We start from the raw sequence: 17,971 nt of genomic DNA on the forward strand, positions 1-17,971 counted from the left end.
GATGTCAGAGCTCAGGTTCTCCGCTTCACAGCGCTGTGATGTCATGCAAGTAAGCCAAACACCCATGAGTCCAAATGGGCACTTCACGTTTCCATATTTGAAAACTCAATTTACAGTATCATTGTTTATGATTGCCATGTTTGATGCACAGTTACAAGGATGACATGGCGTTATACCTTGGGTTGTCCCGAACAGAATGAGCCAATGTTTGTCCTATTGTGAAGAACATTAGCTGCGGAACACGCACTTGAATGCACTCATGACTCCATTCTATGCGCACCTTTTGAAAGCCTAACACTATAAGATCATATTTTATAACTTAGCTAGCCATGTTGGCAATAGAATGAGCTTTCAAATGATGCCCACCTGACCCAGATTGCAATTTATAATGGAACATTTTTGGATTGCGTAAACAACAACAACAGTAATTGTTTGATGGTGGGGACGCAGGGCTCTGTTCCAAATAAAAAAAAGTGTGCTTGCTTCAGTTCCTCAATGGCAAAGCTAGGTGAGCTAAATTTTTTTATAAAAAACTATAGTTGAAGGCTCTTTACTTGAGTCATAAAAGTGCATTGAAATTACTTGCACATGTTTTCAGATTTCATTATTGACAAATGCTGTGAAAAGTACAGTAAATGTAAAATGCACATAAAATCAGTAGTGCAATGTTTGGATTCAGGCTTGTGTCAGGTGAATTGTTGTGTCCTCACCTTTGGTCTGATCATTTCCTCATAATCTCCAAAGTGTTCTCTTTCAATTGCTACCATGGTCATGCATAGTTCTTCTGTTTCAATTTGGCCCTATCCATATAGGCCAATTTCCACGAGCGTAAGGGGTTAAGAAGTCATGGATTATTAGTTTGTCTGGTGTGTGCCAGTCTTTAAAATCCCCCCTAATGGCCCAGCTTAAACTGCATTTAAAAGAGTGGGTTTGACTGAAGGGAGTCTGGGAGGGAGGGACTCTAACTTTGAAGTGGGAGGAGGTAGAGGCTGGGGGAAAGAGATGGCAGATGGCTGGGCTTTTCTTTTCCAGACGTTTGCTGAAATATGCTCAAATGTGACACTTTTCATCTGTCTGAATTTTCCCCCGACTGTCAAATAGCCAGCTCTCCCAGAATGGATTGGTGCTCCCTAAGCTCTTTAATGTTTCAGTAGCCAGGCAATCTTTGTGCAAACCTACATGTAGCCACAGGTCAAACCAAAGCACTCACCTATAAAAAATAAAATCATTTTAAAAAACGGATTTAGAAGCTATTAAATCTGTTAAAGGCAGAATATATACCAATTCGTCACCTCTTGTGATCAACTGTTCTCACTTTGTTGAGTTTAAAAACCAACCACAGTGTGTGTTTACACCAGCGTTTATAGCGCTGATTGAAAAAAGAAATGGAAATGTACGTGAGGTTTAATTGAAATCCTATAGCCACCACTCTCTATTAGGAGCCCACAGTAACATGAAGAGATGTGAAGTGTGCCATGGTTGCTAATATATTTTCCCTGTGTGGGACAAATTACTACGGCAAGCACTCTCTCCTCGCACTGAAATTTGGAACCCTCAGCCGACACTCAATCAGTCGGGCAATTTTGCCCACTGCCGTAACCATGGCAACTGCCTGTCGTTCACTCGTTTCGTCTAAAATTGGCCCAAACCGTCATTTCCCCCCGCCCACCCATTTCACGGATAGAGTGAAGAGAGTTGATGATTGTCGGGTGTCAGAGCTACAATTTGAGGGAAAAAAGCAACACTCGTTGACACTGTACCTATGAGTTCTGTTTTTAGAGGTGGGATATGGCGAGACGCGCAGCGCCCGGCACACATACAGTAGAGATACAGCCTTTCCCACTTCACCCTGAGAAATTATTCAATAGCAGGAAAGCAGGCGGTTGAATTATTGAAGGATGTGCTTTTTGCAGTGACCTGAATAATGGGAAGCCAAACTCGACACATGTATCCGTCGTGTTCCGTCCACAGAGTCATGGAAGCAGAAAGAACTTCACATCTCCCACATCTGACACATCTATCTATCTGTTTTCACTTCTGCCTTTCTTTTATTCCCCCCTTCCCCCCTTTTGCCTCGACAGGTATCGCTGTGGACAAGAATGGACTGATATACTTTGTGGACGGCACCACGATCCGGAGAGTTGACCAAAGCGGCATCATATCCACACTCCTGGGCTCCAATGACCTCACGTCGGCACGCCCCCTGACCTGTGACATCAGCATGGACATCAATCAGGTGACTGTCAGATTACCAGTCAGGCCTCCCTCACGCCTGTTCTGTCCTTAAATCAGTTCCCATAGGGCTCACATCACAGCGCCACCTTGTGGTTCTCTCCCTGCCAATCTATGAGTCACTCAGTCTGGAGTGTTAAATAATGCCAGTCTCTCTAGGATTCTGAGATCGCAAATGTTTTTTTGAAGATTCAACAATTCCCTGCATATTATACAAGGGCTTACAAGTTTGACCAATCATCGCACTATTACCGCATAAAACAGTAAAATCTCTGCAATATTAGCGCATTAAACTGTCTGATTACCACACTACAAAAAGAGGGCTACCATAAAATGGTTCAATCAAGCCACACGTCAACAAACCTTTCCAACTGTCAATACATTTTTGTGACAATTTGGACAAAATCATTGCATATTGCCATGCAAAATGTCAAATATGCTGCAGCAAAATCAAGCAATTTTGACCGCAAAAAAACAGCCACGAAATCCTGATAATGGAAGTACTTACATAGTTAAATAATACACCTTTGGGTATGGTTATCTCAGGGGATGGAAAGACATTAGAATGCATTGTATTCTGGTTTTAAGGACCTCTATCTTTCAAGTTGCTGAGGCTTATTGTTGGGTATCTACAGTGTGTCCCAATCTGTTCCTTAGGGACCCACAGGACTGCATATTTTTGTTGCAGCACACTAGCACATCTGATTCATATAAGTCAAATAACCACCAAGCCCTTGATTAGTTAAATCAGGTGTGATCGAAGTTCATGTAGTCAGCAACTGATTTTTGAGGGGTCATTCCTACCAAACAACATGACATTTCAACAGTTGTCTATCTAACAACTTTCCACAGATGCAAAAGATTGTGTCTCCAAAAATCTTCCCTTAACAGTTGATGAAGTTACCTCCTCATGAACATAGTGCCCTGTCAGAAGGCAATAAGTTACCTCCTCATGAACATAGTGCCCTGTCAGTAGGCAATAAGTTACCGCCTCATGAGGGTAAAACACTAACTCAATATAACTTTGTCTCTCCTCTGAATCATCTCCACTCTATCCCCTTCCATTACATACAGTCTCTGACGTGGTGCAAATTAATAATGAAGAAAATACAACTAAGAAAAGCTTTTATCATATTAAAATGGAATGGCGGGCCTCCATAACACGTCCGGAGGGGACGTTTCAGGAGTGGATTGGGGTCGAGAGTCAAATTCAACTTGGATTGGGGTCCCATACCTCTGCCCTTTAATCCAAGGGGACATGCCAGAGAGCATTTCCATGTGTCTTATCAGAACCCTAAGGGAGGCTTGAAACCATCAGGCAGACTGGCATGCATAGTACTAAACATGTAATCTTAAGTTAATTAAGACACTTCAATGTTACAACCCAACACGGATATCTTTTTGGCTAGAATGTAGCATCCCGAGGCATATTGTCCCCATAAGAAGGCAGACTGGCAGGCTTAATGCATGGCACAGAGACAAACAGTCACAGTAGTGAGTCGTGTGCAGCCTTAAGGGCAAAACGCCTTATTATTAATCACTGGAAAGGACGATTAAGGATGTGTTTTCCCACAGTTTTTGACAATGCTGATGTCACACTGAAATATTTAGGAGAATGTAGACATTTATAATGGGACAAGTTTGCCAATGTCACATTGGTGATGTGTAGATGGAGAAGATCACAGTCATTTGGGTTGACAGTCACGTCTTAATGCCACATCTCTGTGAGGTGGTGCCTATAACAATGTCCCGATCTGCAGGTACTCCTGGAGTGGCCTACCGACCTAGCGGTCAGCCCCATGGATAACTCCCTGTACGTCCTGGACAGCAATGTGGTCCTTCGAATCACTGAGAACGGCCAGGTCAGCATTGCAGCGGGCCGGCCCATCCACTGCCCGTTGGCCGGGATGGACCGCGGAGGTCAAAGGGCAGCACAGACGCCCCTGGAGTCTGCCGTGGCCATCGCTGTGTCCTACCACAGCGCCATCTTCGTCGCCGAAACCGACGAGCGGAAGCTGAGCCGAATCCGAACTGTGTCCGTTGACGGTGAAATAACCCATCTGGTGGGGTCGCCGTCCGACTGCGACTGTAAGAACGATGTTAACTGTGACTGTTACCAGACGGGCGATGGCTACGCCAAAGACGCCCGTCTCAACGCACCGTCCTCTCTTGTCGTGGCACCCGATGGCACCCTATATGTGGCAGACCTGGGCAACATCCGCATCCGGGCAGTCGGTAGGAACGGGCCTGCGTTGACCTCCAACGCCAACACCTTCGAAGTGGCATCGCCGGATGCCCAGGAAGTGTACGTCTTTGACACCAACGGGACCCACCTACACACCACCAACCTCATGACAGGTGACTTCAAGTACACCTTCAGCTACAGCACGGAGAACGACGTTACCGCCATGACCGATAGCAACGGAAACACCCTGAGAATCCGCCGTGACCCCAACCGCATGCCCGTGCGCATAGTCGCCCCTGACAACCAGGTCATCTGGCTGACCATGGGGACCAACGGTGGGCTGAAGACCTTGACGGCTCAGGGCCAGGAACTGGTGCTGCTCACCTACCATGGTAACACTGGCTTGCTGGCTACCAAGACCTCTGAAATTGGCTGGACCACATTCTACGAGTGAGTATACAGAAGTAAGAGGGACTGATTTCTGCAGTGGCAGAGTATACCTTCACTTTTTAGGGTGATGAGAGTCTGACTAGATAAATACATTTGAGTAATATGAAGAAATATTAATTTATTATAATGTAAGCTAAATAAGTTGAGGCTTTGCACTTAAAATGTACCTACATTCATATTCCATTTTCCTCTTGATGTGAACTTGGTGACAGTCACAGTGACTTCCTTCACATTGACACGCACTGGAAAATTTGCCCACAGTGTCATATTTCGATCCTTTGAAAGGTTATTCTACCAAGTTACATATAAAGAGACCGTGTGGTGACAGAGTGTGATGTTGCCTAGATACTCTTAACAAAATGACACCATGCATCGATGTAAAAATTCATGAATCATAATGATCACTTTTACATTAACTTCTCCATCCATCTTTCAGCTATGACAGCGAAGGCAAGCTAATGAACGTGACGTTCCCCACCGGAACAGTGAACAACCTGTACACCGACATCTACAGGGCCTTGACCGTGGACATTGAGAGTTCCTTGACTGAAGAGGAAATTAGCATTACCACCAATACCACCACCATCCGTGCCTTCTATACATTGGCTCAGGGTAAGCTGCACATCTCCTCCTCTCAGTCTTGCTGAAACAGGCACAAACAGTTCAGACTGCCATTTTGAAGCTGGTTATTTGTCATTGTTGCTTGGGTCGTCAGGGCAATGTCGAGTAAGCTTAAGTCATGTGTCATTATGGGTGAGCGGGTTTGACAGAAGACAGTGTAAATTATTACTTCCTCAGTGTGTGGGGTGAGCAGAAACCTTGTATCGAAACACTTTGTCCTGTGTTTCGAGCTATTTATTGAATTCTTCCATTTATTGAAGTTCTATAGTTCTTTTTTAAATGTTAATCTGTTTTTCTATCAGAGGGTAGTTTTATCCAACATGGCATAGGTGGGAAGATTTCCCTGAGTATCGACAACAATGATTTATAGTCACAATACTTAGTACAATGTTATCAAAGATGACCCTGTCTTTTTATCTTTTCAGATCAATGTAGAAGCAGTTATCAGGTTGGCTATGATAACTCTCTGAGGATCACCTATGCCAATGGAATGGACACCCACTACCAGACTGAGCCCCACATCTTGGCGGGCACTGCCAACCCCACCGTGGCACGGCGTAACATGAGTTTGCCAGGGGAGAGTGGGCAGAATCTGGTCGAGTGGCGCTTCCGCAAGGAGCAGGCCAGGGGAAAAGTCATCGTTTTTGGGCGCAAGCTAAGGGTGAGTTTCACTTTATTATTCAGAGAGTTTCATTTATCTGTAAGATATGTTGGTGTTCACTCACCGACTGTATATTAACTGACACTTAACTGAAGTGTAGGCCTACAGCAAAATCATTTAAATGCCTCCCTGGATACATCAATGATTCATCCTGGAGTTAAGTGTGAGATATAAGCATACCTGATTTTAATTAAATGCAGTAAAATAGTACCTGCTTCCAAATTCCCAATACCCTATACTGCCAGTATTCTTCTCCAGAACCTGCCAATGAGATTTACAATTGACGTTATGAACTTAACTTGGGTAGTTACTTTCCTTAACAACAATTTTGGCCCCACTAAATTTAGGGGGGGTTTCTGAGCAATTGCCAGTGTCTCTCAGTTTAATGAAGCCCTTGAAGGAGCTATTCATCTCCTCTTACTGACTGCCAAAGAGTGGCAATCACACTAAATGCTGTTTTTAGGTCACCAGACAAAACAATAAGTGCACTCTCCATGACTCTGTGACTTCAAAGACTCATTCTCTGTTGCATAGAATTAGGAATTAGAATGCTAGAATGGACATGAACCTTCTTATGACGGTATACAAGGTCAGCCATTTTGGTAAGGGAGTTGGTAAGCCAGTCATCAGCCAGTGATGTCATAAGATATCGTGTAAAAATGAATTTGAAGATTATCTGCAGAGTATGTTTGTTAGCTACTTAGCCAATAATGTGTCACATTAACTGCCAATAGGCCAACATTTCATTCAAACAATGCAGTCAATGCACAGCCATACACTGGCTGAAATTAGTTGTAAATGATATTGTACTGATATTGTATCATATTATAACACTTACAGCTTTTCAAAAAAACTAACATTAAGACATGTATGGTATGCTTACATATATTTTAGAGGCTATTTATACATATAATTGGTATAAAACCTTTGTAAACTGTATTTATAATTATATGACAATATTTTAAGTTGACAATAATTCTGTTACTCAATTATTGATATATCACATGCCTTACTTTTATTTTCCTGCATAAGTAAGAGAAGTCTCCTGAGTGGCGCAGTGGTCTAAGGCACTGCATCGCAGTGCTAGCTGTGCCACTAGAGATCCTGGTTCGAATCCAGGCTCTGTCGCAGCCGGCCGCGACCGGGAGACTCATGGGCAGCGCACAATTGGCCTAGCGTTGTCCAGGGTAGGGGAGGGAATGGCCGGCAGGGATGTAGCTCAGTTGATAGAGCATGGCGTTTGCAACGCCAGGGTTGTGGGTTCAATTCCCATGGGGGACCAGTATAAAAAAAATATATATATGTATTCACTAACTGTAAGTTGCTCTGAATAAGAGCGTCTGCTAAATGACTAAAATGTAAATGTAGAAGGAAATGGATCACCTATGCCTCTACTGCAATTCAGACTGGTTTGGATTTCTCCCTGACGCCAATGGCTGACATTTTCATACCATTCTGGAACTTTTAGGGTTTATGACATAGCCCCTCTAGTAATCTAATAGGATCTCTATGGTCTGTTGTTGTTTTGTCTGGGCTTTGATTCAATACACATACCAACTAACAGGTGAACGGACGGAACATTCTGTCGGTTGATTATGACCGTACGCTGAGGACGGAGAAGATTTACGACGACCACAGGAAGTTCCTGCTGAAGATTATCTATGACGGCGCGGGCCACCCTGTGCTATGGGTCCCCAGCAGTAAGCTTCTGCCCGTGAACGTCAGCCGGAGCAGCAACGGGCAGATTAGTGCCCTCCAGAGGGGGGCGACCAGCGAGCGGTTGGAGTACGACGCTCAGGGACGCGTCGTTTCCAGAGTGTTTGCTGACGGGAAGACGTGGAGTTACACATACCTGGACAAGGTGAGGGTTGAAGCGACTCGATAAAATGATTTGGTTTCTCCACTTGTCGATCAATGCACAAACACAAATGGAGTACTTTTGATGATTAAAGCAATTGTGAATTGGAATGGAGGCCCCACACACGCCTTGCTTAACTCTTAGACAGACAGAACCTGCGTGGTTCTGGTACCGGTACCGACCGACATTTTCGCTTATAAATTGATATGTGGACATCATCAATTGAAATGTATTGCATTGAGCGGTAGCCCTGATTCTAATGGACACAGGAGTATGCCTCTTCTGCCTGTGTAAAGCAGGATGTGAAATCTGACACCACTTGAAGCGGGGATGTTCCTCCTACCATTTCATTCACTCTTATGACTGTCCATCAACTCATGGCTGAACTCTACGTCACAGCCACTTACATCGTAACGCAGCAGGAGAGAGTGGTTTCATCGCTGTAGCACATTCAGAGATCGATTTATAGCCAGTAATCTAAAATAATTCATAGATTTCCCTAAGAACATAACTCCTCGCTGAACTTCCCTAGGAGCATAACTCCTCGCTGAACTTCCCTAAGAACAGAACTCCTCGCAGAACTTTCCTAAGAACATAACTCCTCGCAGAACTTCCCTAAGAACATAACTCCTCACAGAACTTCCCTAAGAACATAACTCCTCGCAGAAAAATAAGTGAGATCACTTACTGGAAGGCTCAGCTGCAAGGACTTTTCCTCATGCAAAAACCATGCAGAGATTTCCTCGCCCTCACTTGGCATTGGGCACTTGGCCCTCCTTGTGCTCATTACATGACAGGGATAGGCCATGTCAACAAAGAAACATGGGGCACACTGAAGCCTTAGGAGCTTAAGTAACCTCAGTGTGCCGACAGTTGACTGGGCATGGCATTTTCACAGGAAGGGTGGCAGTCCACCTAAAGCACTTCTAGCATCCAAAGTGCATTATGAATTAACTCTGAATGCCATGAATATTAGGAGTCAGAAATAAATATGTGTAGGTTTGATGCAATTGTTTAGGCTATTTTGTGAGCGGGTGGTGTAAATATAGAATTATTTGTAGTCATAAAACAACAAAAGAATGAATACTTCAAATACTCATATTTATTTTCTCCCTTTGCGCATCTTTCCTGTAGTCAATGGTGCTCCTGCTCCACAGCCAGCGTCAGTACATCTTCGACTTTGACTCTCTGGACCGACTATCTGCCGTCACCATGCCCAGTGTGGCCCGCTACACCATGCACACAGTCCGCTCAGTGGGCTACTACCGCAACCTCTTCCACCCGCCTGAGAGCAACGCCTCTGTAGCCGTGGACTACAGTGAGGATGGCCTCCTGCAGCGAGTGGTGCACTTGGGCACGGGCCGCCGGATCTTATACAAGTACCGACGGCAGAACAAGCTAGCCGAAGTCCTGTACGACAGCACGCGGGTCAGCTTCACGTACGATGAGATGGCAGGCGTGCTGAAGACGGTCAACCTGCAGAGCGAGGGCTTCATCTGTTCGATCCGTTACCGCCAAGTGGGCCCCCTGGTGGACCGGCAGATCTTCCGCTTCAGCGAGGACGGAATGGTCAATGCCCGCTTCGATTACACCTATGACAGCAGCCTGCGAGTCACCAGCGTTCAGGGCGTCATCAACGAGACGCCGCTGCCCATCGACCTCTACCAGTTCGACGACATCTCTGGCAAGGTCGAGCAGTTCGGCAAGTTCGGCGTCATCTACTATGACATCAACCAGATCATCTCCACGGCCGTCATGACCTACACCAAGCACTTTGACGCCCACGGCCGGATCAAGGAGATCCAGTACGAGATCTTCCGATCCCTCATGTACTGGATCACCTTCCAGTATGATGACGTGGGACGATGCACTAAGAGGGAAATCAAGATTGGGCCGTTCGCCAACACCACCAAGTACGGCTACGAGTACGACGTAGACGGCCAGCTCCAGACGGTCTACCTCAACGACAAGGTCATGTGGCGCTACACCTACGACCTGAATGGCAACCTCCACCTACTGAACCCAGGCAACAGCGCCCGACTGCTACCTCTGCGCTACGACCTCCGTGACCGCATCACCCGCCTGGGAGATGTGCAGTACCGCATGGACGAGGATGGCTTCCTCCGCCAGCGAGGTTCCGAGATCTTCGACTACAACTCCAAGGGCCTCCTGGCACGCGTATACAGCAAGGGCAACAGCTGGACCATCCAGTACCGCTACGATGGCCTGGGCCGGAGGGTGTCCACCAAGACCAACCTGGGGCAGCACCTGCAGTACTTCTATGCAGACCTGAGCTACCCCAGCAGGATCACCCACGTCTACAACCACTCCAGCTCTGAGATCACCTCCCTGTACTATGACCTGCAGGGACACCTGTTTGCCCAGGAGATCAGCAGCGGAGAGGAGTACTACATCGCCTGTGACAACACCGGAACCCCTCTGGCCGTATTCACCAGCAACGGCCTCCTGATCAAGCAGGTCCAGTACACAGCGTACGGGGAGATCTACTTTGACTCCAACCCGGACTTTCAACTGGTGCTGGGGTTCCATGGGGGGCTCTATGACCCGCTGACCAAATTGTTGCATTTTGGTGAGAGGGACTATGACATTATGCCCGGCAGGTGGACTGTGCCTGACATCAACACCTGGAAACGAGTGGGGAAAGAGCCTGGTCCTTTTAATCTCTACATGTTCAGAAACAACAACCCCATCAGCAAAGTACATGAAGTGAGAGAGTATGTTGCAGGTAAGATATTTATTGTCACTTTTATTCAACTTAGTAACATTTAATGTGCACATAGTGTAAACATGTTATTTAAATGTGCTATTCAAATGTTTAAATCTTTGTACATGCTTTTTTCATGCATGTATTACCAGCTTATTCATGATAACTAAGACATTAATTACTTATGATAAAACATTACCATATTTTCTATTTTGACATAACCATGTCATTAAATATTTAGTATGACCTTGCTCTTATTTGTCCCATGTAGATGTGAATAGCTGGCTGGTGACCTTTGGGTTCCATCTACACAACACCATTCCTGGCTACCCAGTCCCAAAGTTTGATCTGACCCACCCATCTTATGAACTGAAGAAGAGCCAGCTTTGGGATGATCTACCGGTTGGTTTCATATCTGACATTATTTCAATCGCTCCTTGTCCTGCTATTTGTGATCCATATAGTAGAGAAATGTAAAGTAAGCAGGGTGATCTTTATTAAAACATTTTTTTACCTTTATTTTACCAGGGAAGACGTATCGAGACCTAGGTCTCTTTTTCAAATGTGCCCTGCTCAATACAATACAAATGTACACGTTATACACAAAATATACATATATACATATATATATATATATATATATATATACATTTAAAATACAAAAACACAGTCATGGGAAGCACAAGTAAAACATCACAAATCAACCAGAAACAGTTATATTCCTCCACAAATAATTCCCCAATCAGTACTCTAAACTGCCCGAACGGCACCAGAACATTGATGAAATGTATTTAGATTTTTTGTCCAGCAATACAGTGCATTAAAACTACAACTAAAAGCAGATTTAACTAGCTCGGTTGAGACTCTAGAAACCTCAAAAGTTGACCAATCCTGTGAATGGGTTAGGCAACTCAGGTGTCTATACTTCAACAGCAACGTTAGATGGAGTTATGTCACACATGCAGTTAATAAAAATATATGGAAATGTTTGCTTTATCTAAAATTACAACCAACTGATTGCAGCATTACCGCAAAAATGGAGGAGGCAAGTGGAAAGGGGAGAAGGTAACGAACTTGTCTGTCGGCCCTGCATTAAAGACCAAAATTGGCTAAAGGAAATTGTGATAAATAAAAAAGTATACCAGTTTCATTTAAGGACCAAAACACTTACAGCTGCGTCATACAGGTTGCAAAATAGTTGGGAGGAGATTTTTGATGTACCGATTCCATGACACATGGTTTATGAACTGATACTCAAAACAACGCCGGATTCAAAACGTAGAGTTTTTCTGTTTAAATTATTATACAATATTCTTGCAACCAATATAATGTTATATATATATGGGGGATACAACCATCCCAGCTCTGCAGATTTTGCAGCGAAGAGACATAATCATTAGATCACTTGTTTTGGTACTGCCCATATGTAGCTTGTTTTTGGTCGCAGGTTCAGGAATGGCTGAAGAATTTCAACGTTTACTTGAAGCTACCTCTGCAAATAGAACTGCTGGGTGATTTGAAAAGTCATAGTCAATCTATCAATAATATAATAATACTCTTAGCAAAAATGTTTATCTTTCATTTACAATCTGTAGAAACTATGAGAATAGAAAGATTCAGAACTTTTGTGAAACATCACAGCACAGTGGGAAAATATATGGCAGCTTGAAATCAGAACTGGATGGTCTTCAGAGATGGATGGGAGGGGTTGAGAGTAGCTGAAGGATGGGACTAAAAACAAACAAAAGATAACTAATGTAAAATATACTGTGTCTGTAAAATTTATATAGTATGTATAAGCAGGAAGTAGAAACCTAAGTATTTTTGTCCATTAGTTTACACCAATTACGGGATGGGTGGTAGGGTTAGGGGAAAATAATAAAGAAGGAACATATATATTTTTTTATATGTAATATTATATACAGTATATGGGGGGTTGGAAATGATGCAGCTAATTACACTGATAGAAGCCACACTCTATCTGCAATATTAAAGCTGATCTAAAAGAGCATAGTTGTTTGCTGGATGAATATCACTCACTATGACAAACAAGCAGAGGAAAAAGAAGCATGCTCTACAATTGTTTTCTATTCAATGTATATGTTTTTCTGTAGTACCATGTTTTTAATTGGCATCACATTTAATTGGACAGCTTTTTCATAGGAAGATGTACAAATTGCATTTCCATTTATTATTTAATTAATTTGGCACAGTAGAAAATAACTTATCTAGAACTTTTCATTTATTGTATCCAGTTAACTTGTTCTGCTGTCCAAGACAATGTGTTATATTTGCCCTTGCAGTACACATTCATAACACAGATATAATTATACTTGTAATACAAATTCATAAGCAATGCATAGATATTTATAAGCACTACATATGTGACAATACCACTTGTCATTGTTAACACAATCATTATTCAATGCTTACTAAGCTGTCAAGATTTGCCTAATAATCATTATATGAAAAAGATCCACACTGGCATTTTACCTTGTTGTACCTTTATCTCACTTCCTGGTAATACAATTATCTTGCAGGCACATGAAAACTCTTTGAAGCCTGCTTCTGCTCATGAATGGACTGCAGTGTGAGGTTCTGCCATGCTCAGACATTAACGTTTCACTGCATTCTCTTTACAGTCCATCTCTGGGGTCCAGCAGGAAGTTACCAGACAGGCGCATGCCCTCCTGACGTTTGAGCGGCTGCCGGAGGTTCATGCGGGCCGAGGCCGCAGAGGCGAGAAGCCTTGGTTCTGGTTTTCAGCAGCCCAGTCCCCCATCGGGAGAGCCGTCATGTTCGCCATCTACAAGGGCACTGCCCACACTCAAACGCTCAACGTAGCCAACGAGGACTGTATCAAGGTGGCCACCGTCCTCAACAATGCCTTCTACCTGGAAGACCTGCACTTCACCGTGGAAGGCCACGACACTCACTACTTCGTCAAGCCCGGCCTGCCCGACAGCGACCTGGCGGCGCTGCGCCTCACCAGCGGCCACAAGACCCTGGAGAATGGCGTTAATGTCAGCGTGTCCCAGTCCACCACGGTCATGGACAGCCGGACTCGGCGCTTCGCAGACGTGGAGTTGCGGCGCGGGGCGCTTGCGCTGCATGTGCGCTATGGCTCCACGGTGGACGAGGAGAAGGCCCGCGTGCTTGAGTTGGCCCGCCAGAGGGCGTTAATGAGTGTGTGGGCCAGGGAACAGCAGAGGGTGCGCGACGGCGAGGAGGGCGTCCGCCCATGGACAGAGGGAGAGAAGAGGCAGCTCCTGAGCAGTGGGAAAGTGCTGGGGTATGACGGGTACTACGCACTTTCCATCGAGCAATATCCGGAGTTAGCGGACAGCGCTAACAACATTCAGTTCCTACGGCAAAGTGAAATAGGGAAAAGGTAACTAACTGTTGTGCACTTTCTGCCAAAGAGACTTGTTTCAATAGAGGAGCAACAATAGTGGCATGGCCAAAGATTACATATGGCTATGTCCGAGTGGGGTGTGTGTTTTTGTAAATCATATGGGATCGAAAGCAATGCTGTGCAATGCTGTTTAACAGGGGACTACTACAGAGTAAATGTGTAACTACGCAAACCTTAATATGGGCCGTGACAAGATGTACTTCTGTAGCACAAACTGAATGGACTGTGGACTCTCAACCAGGTGCCAGGAGAAATAGCATATTTCGGGTTTTTTTGTTTCTGTTTTTTATGAAATGTTGTCTGCTTAAAATTAAAAGAAAGTATTTAAAGGTGAAATGAAATGTTTACATGCGCGTATATCTGCACTTCTCTGGAAATATGATGTATTCATTTTTACTCTTCAATAGGCAATGTCCATTACCAGATGTTTGACTTGAATCAATGACCTTTCAATTTGAGGTTTCGTCTCACTCAGTGACCATCACACCTAACATGCCGGAATTGAGAAGCACTGCTTTTGATACCCCTTTGTGTTGCTTTTAAAAAGGACATCGTAACAAGTTACATGTTTTAATACCCTAAATATGTATTTTGTGTATCAGACTTTGCCTTGGTTGGAGATCAGGGCAAAATAGGTATGAAGGAAGTATGAGACTGGAAAGCCTGGCACAGATACATGTCTTGTCCAAGCACAGGAACACCATGTTTTATAAATTATGAGTTTTATTGTTTTGTTTTCTATGAAATTGATTAACTGTCCATTGAATATTATAACGAGTAATTTATGTTGTGTTTATACCTTGCAAATAAAATCAAAAACCTTTTTTTGTATTTTCTTTTTTATTATGTTACAGAAGAGAGGATATTGGATATTGCATCATAAAAATATGTCTTTGAATTATGAAATTTAATTTAGGAGTCTCTGCAAGATTTTGTAGAATAAGGTATGAAATATCATGTCAAGAAACAGTAAAAACTGAATATGTTTAAAGGTGGTACAGACCATCACTATATACTACATTCAGTGAAATATTGTCTCCTCTAAATCTGTTGATCACGCATAATGCCTTGTGACTTGGCCCCTGTCCAATAAATATTTAATGAACACAAATAATGAATGAACGCATATCACCCAAACAAGTTTGTCCAAATATAGAATCCATACATGTTAGCAGCTATTATCATAACTTGTGTTTTGTATAATTAATAAGATAATGGATTAAAGCGCTTTTGTTCGAGTCAGCCATTTTCATTTGTCATTTGTTCTAATGAAATGGTAGTACTGTCAAATGCCAGGTCTTTACTAAAGGTGTTTACTAAAGATGTTTAGAAAGTGTTCAATGAGACCTTCATTTCCTAAATGTGTTCCCTAAAATGATTAAGACGGCCAAATCCTGCTGCTCTTTGAAGCCAGCTGTTTGTAACAGTTTTGAACTAAATTGTTTAAATTGTGACAGAACTGATTTGTGAGTGTAACAAACCAGGATTTTAGACAGGACAAGACCCCTTAACACTGATGGCTTCTATCAACTTCATAATCCTAGGGTTTCGGGGTAAGTCATCTTCTCTGTGTAAAATTCTGAACAGAAATTGTAATTAGATTTTGGATTGTAATAATTGCTTGCCCTCCCTAACGTTATCAAAGCCTTAAGAGTTTTATCAAATGACAGGGCACAAACTCTGTAGAACACATTTTAGGCTCAATTATAGCCTACCCACATAATCATAGACATAGGCCTTTGAAGAATTCTTACTGTGATCCTAATTTGTTGAACATTAACATTTCTCCTAAATTTACAGGTGATGCAGTACCCAGCCTAATTGTAAGGAATCACATGTAATTCTGATTCATGCTATTTGAATAATTCGTTTTAAAGGAAATGAAGGACCACATTTCATACAACACATATGAACCCTCAATGTCTTAAAACCCTAGATGTAATGAACTCTCAATGTCTATCCAGTCCTCTGTTGCTCTCTAGTGGTACAGTGTGTGCAGTAGATAAGCATAATTTATAATTTTAGTCATTTAGCAGACGCTCTTATCCAGAGCGACTTACAGTAGCAATTAGGGTTAAGTGCCTTGCTCAAGGGCACATCGACAGATTTTTCACCTAGTCGGCTCGGGGATTAGAACCAGCGACCTTTCGGTTACTGGCACAACGCTCTTAACCACTAAGCTACCTACCGCCCTCATAATGCCTGCATTCATGGATTTTGATTGGGGGTCAGTACTTTACCTACTGCTATATAATATGCAACCAGTCATTGTACTGAGTTTGTATTAAACAAAATATCTTTCTTTGGTTTTTTTATTTGGCAGAATGTTCAAAATAATTTATGTTTCAGCTCCAGAGAAGACTGCAGGATTCCATGACATGCTTTCTTAGCAGAAGCATCAAACATGACTGCAGCATCAGACGACTGCATCCATTGGCAATTAGTACCCAGAGACAGCATCAAACAACCACAGCAAAGGGCATGATCATCAAGTTTTTGTGGAATTTACCTATGCTTCAAACAGAATAGCTAAGGTGTCCAGGTACAAGTGTAAGATGATCAACAGCATAGCTCAACATAACCACTGTCATTGAGTGACCACAATGGGCACCTTCAAAGCAAACCAGCAGATCACAACACACTGCCACGTGGCCTACTTCAAAGAACAGCATAAAAGCCATGGCAGGACTTTGCAAGTACATCAAAGACCAACAGCATTATGCAATAAGCACATCAGAGGCATGTGAAAGACATCCATGTTCTAAAATTCAATTGACGTGACTCGTATTCATTTCACATGATACAAAGGAATCAAAGTCCCAGAGCCGGAAAATACCAGTGCAATCATACATGGCATGTGTCTACACACAAATATCACACATTATTGTCTTGAATGAGGGAAATCGGTTTACTGGTATGTGTTGCCATGGACAATGCATGAACATTCCAGTGGCGTAGCACAGTTTCACGGGGCCCCCGCAGTGTCCGAGCAAGGCCCCCCCACCCCAAAAATATATATACATATACAGTACCAGTCAAAAGTTTGGACACACCTACTCATTCCAGGGTTTTTCTTTATTTTTACTATTTTCTACATTGTAGAATAATAGTGAAGACATCAAAACTATGAAATAACACATATGGAATCATGTAGTAACCAAAAAAGTGTTAAACAAATCAAAATATATTTTATATTTGAGATTCTACAAAGTAGCCACCCTTTGCCTTCATGACAGCTTTGCACACTCGATCAAGATGGTATCTGTACAGGATGGCCTGTCTGACACCTCAAGACACTTTCAAAGATATATTGAGCTGTTGACAAATCCCCCACAGAGATGAGACTATTTTAAACCAGAGTGGATTGATGGAAGGAGAATTTGATCAGTGGCATTTTTGGTGTCCGGTCCTGACACATCCATCTGAAAGGCTTGATCAGAGCCAAACAATTACCGGTCCGTTGTCACAAAGTGCCTCCCCAACCTGCCGATCGTGGGCTCAAAACAGCCATCTGTTCCCTTGAAAGGTTGCCAGATTGACAGCCTTGTTTCAAGAAGTCTTCCAACAAAAGACAGTGATTGGAGCTTTAAAGGTTGCCCACTAGTTTGGTCAGTTACTATATTTTTTCCTTCGTATTAGGGCTCTATCCAATCTGTAAAGCTGAAGCGTTATAGATTCCGCAAATGAAATGTAAAGGTAATTTCAGATTGAGCCGAGAATGCAGTCTCCGCTAAAGTTTCTTTCAATTTCTGTCATGCTGTAAAGCTGAACTTCTGCCATGCGGATTGAATATAGCCCTTAGTCTGGATGGAGGCCATGTCAGA

The 17,971-nt window shown here is 43.2% G+C and overlaps 1 protein-coding gene across 3 annotated transcripts in view; it reads left to right on the forward strand.

Moving 5' to 3' along the window:
• si:dkey-237h12.3 (teneurin-3) overlaps window positions 1–15,389 on the forward strand; it is a 183,076-nt gene extending 167,687 nt beyond the window's left edge. For all 3 annotated transcript variants that reach the window (XM_041850551.2, XM_041850558.2, XM_041850567.2), the window contains 8 exons: window positions 2,082–2,236; window positions 3,993–4,867; window positions 5,304–5,479; window positions 5,914–6,149; window positions 7,714–8,010; window positions 9,142–10,753; window positions 11,004–11,134; window positions 13,375–15,389. In XM_041850551.2, the coding sequence (XP_041706485.2) occupies window positions 2,082–2,236; window positions 3,993–4,867; window positions 5,304–5,479; window positions 5,914–6,149; window positions 7,714–8,010; window positions 9,142–10,753; window positions 11,004–11,134; window positions 13,375–14,127 (4,235 nt within the window). In that variant the 3' untranslated portion in view covers window positions 14,128–15,389. The remainder of the gene's footprint in view (window positions 1–2,081; window positions 2,237–3,992; window positions 4,868–5,303; window positions 5,480–5,913; window positions 6,150–7,713; window positions 8,011–9,141; window positions 10,754–11,003; window positions 11,135–13,374) is intronic.
• Window positions 15,390–17,971: the final 2,582 nt, after the last annotated feature.

The sequence above is a fragment of the Coregonus clupeaformis genome, chromosome 3 (assembly GCF_020615455.1).
Source record: "Coregonus clupeaformis isolate EN_2021a chromosome 3, ASM2061545v1, whole genome shotgun sequence".
In the NCBI taxonomy this organism is placed as follows: Eukaryota; Metazoa; Chordata; class Actinopteri; order Salmoniformes; family Salmonidae; genus Coregonus; species Coregonus clupeaformis.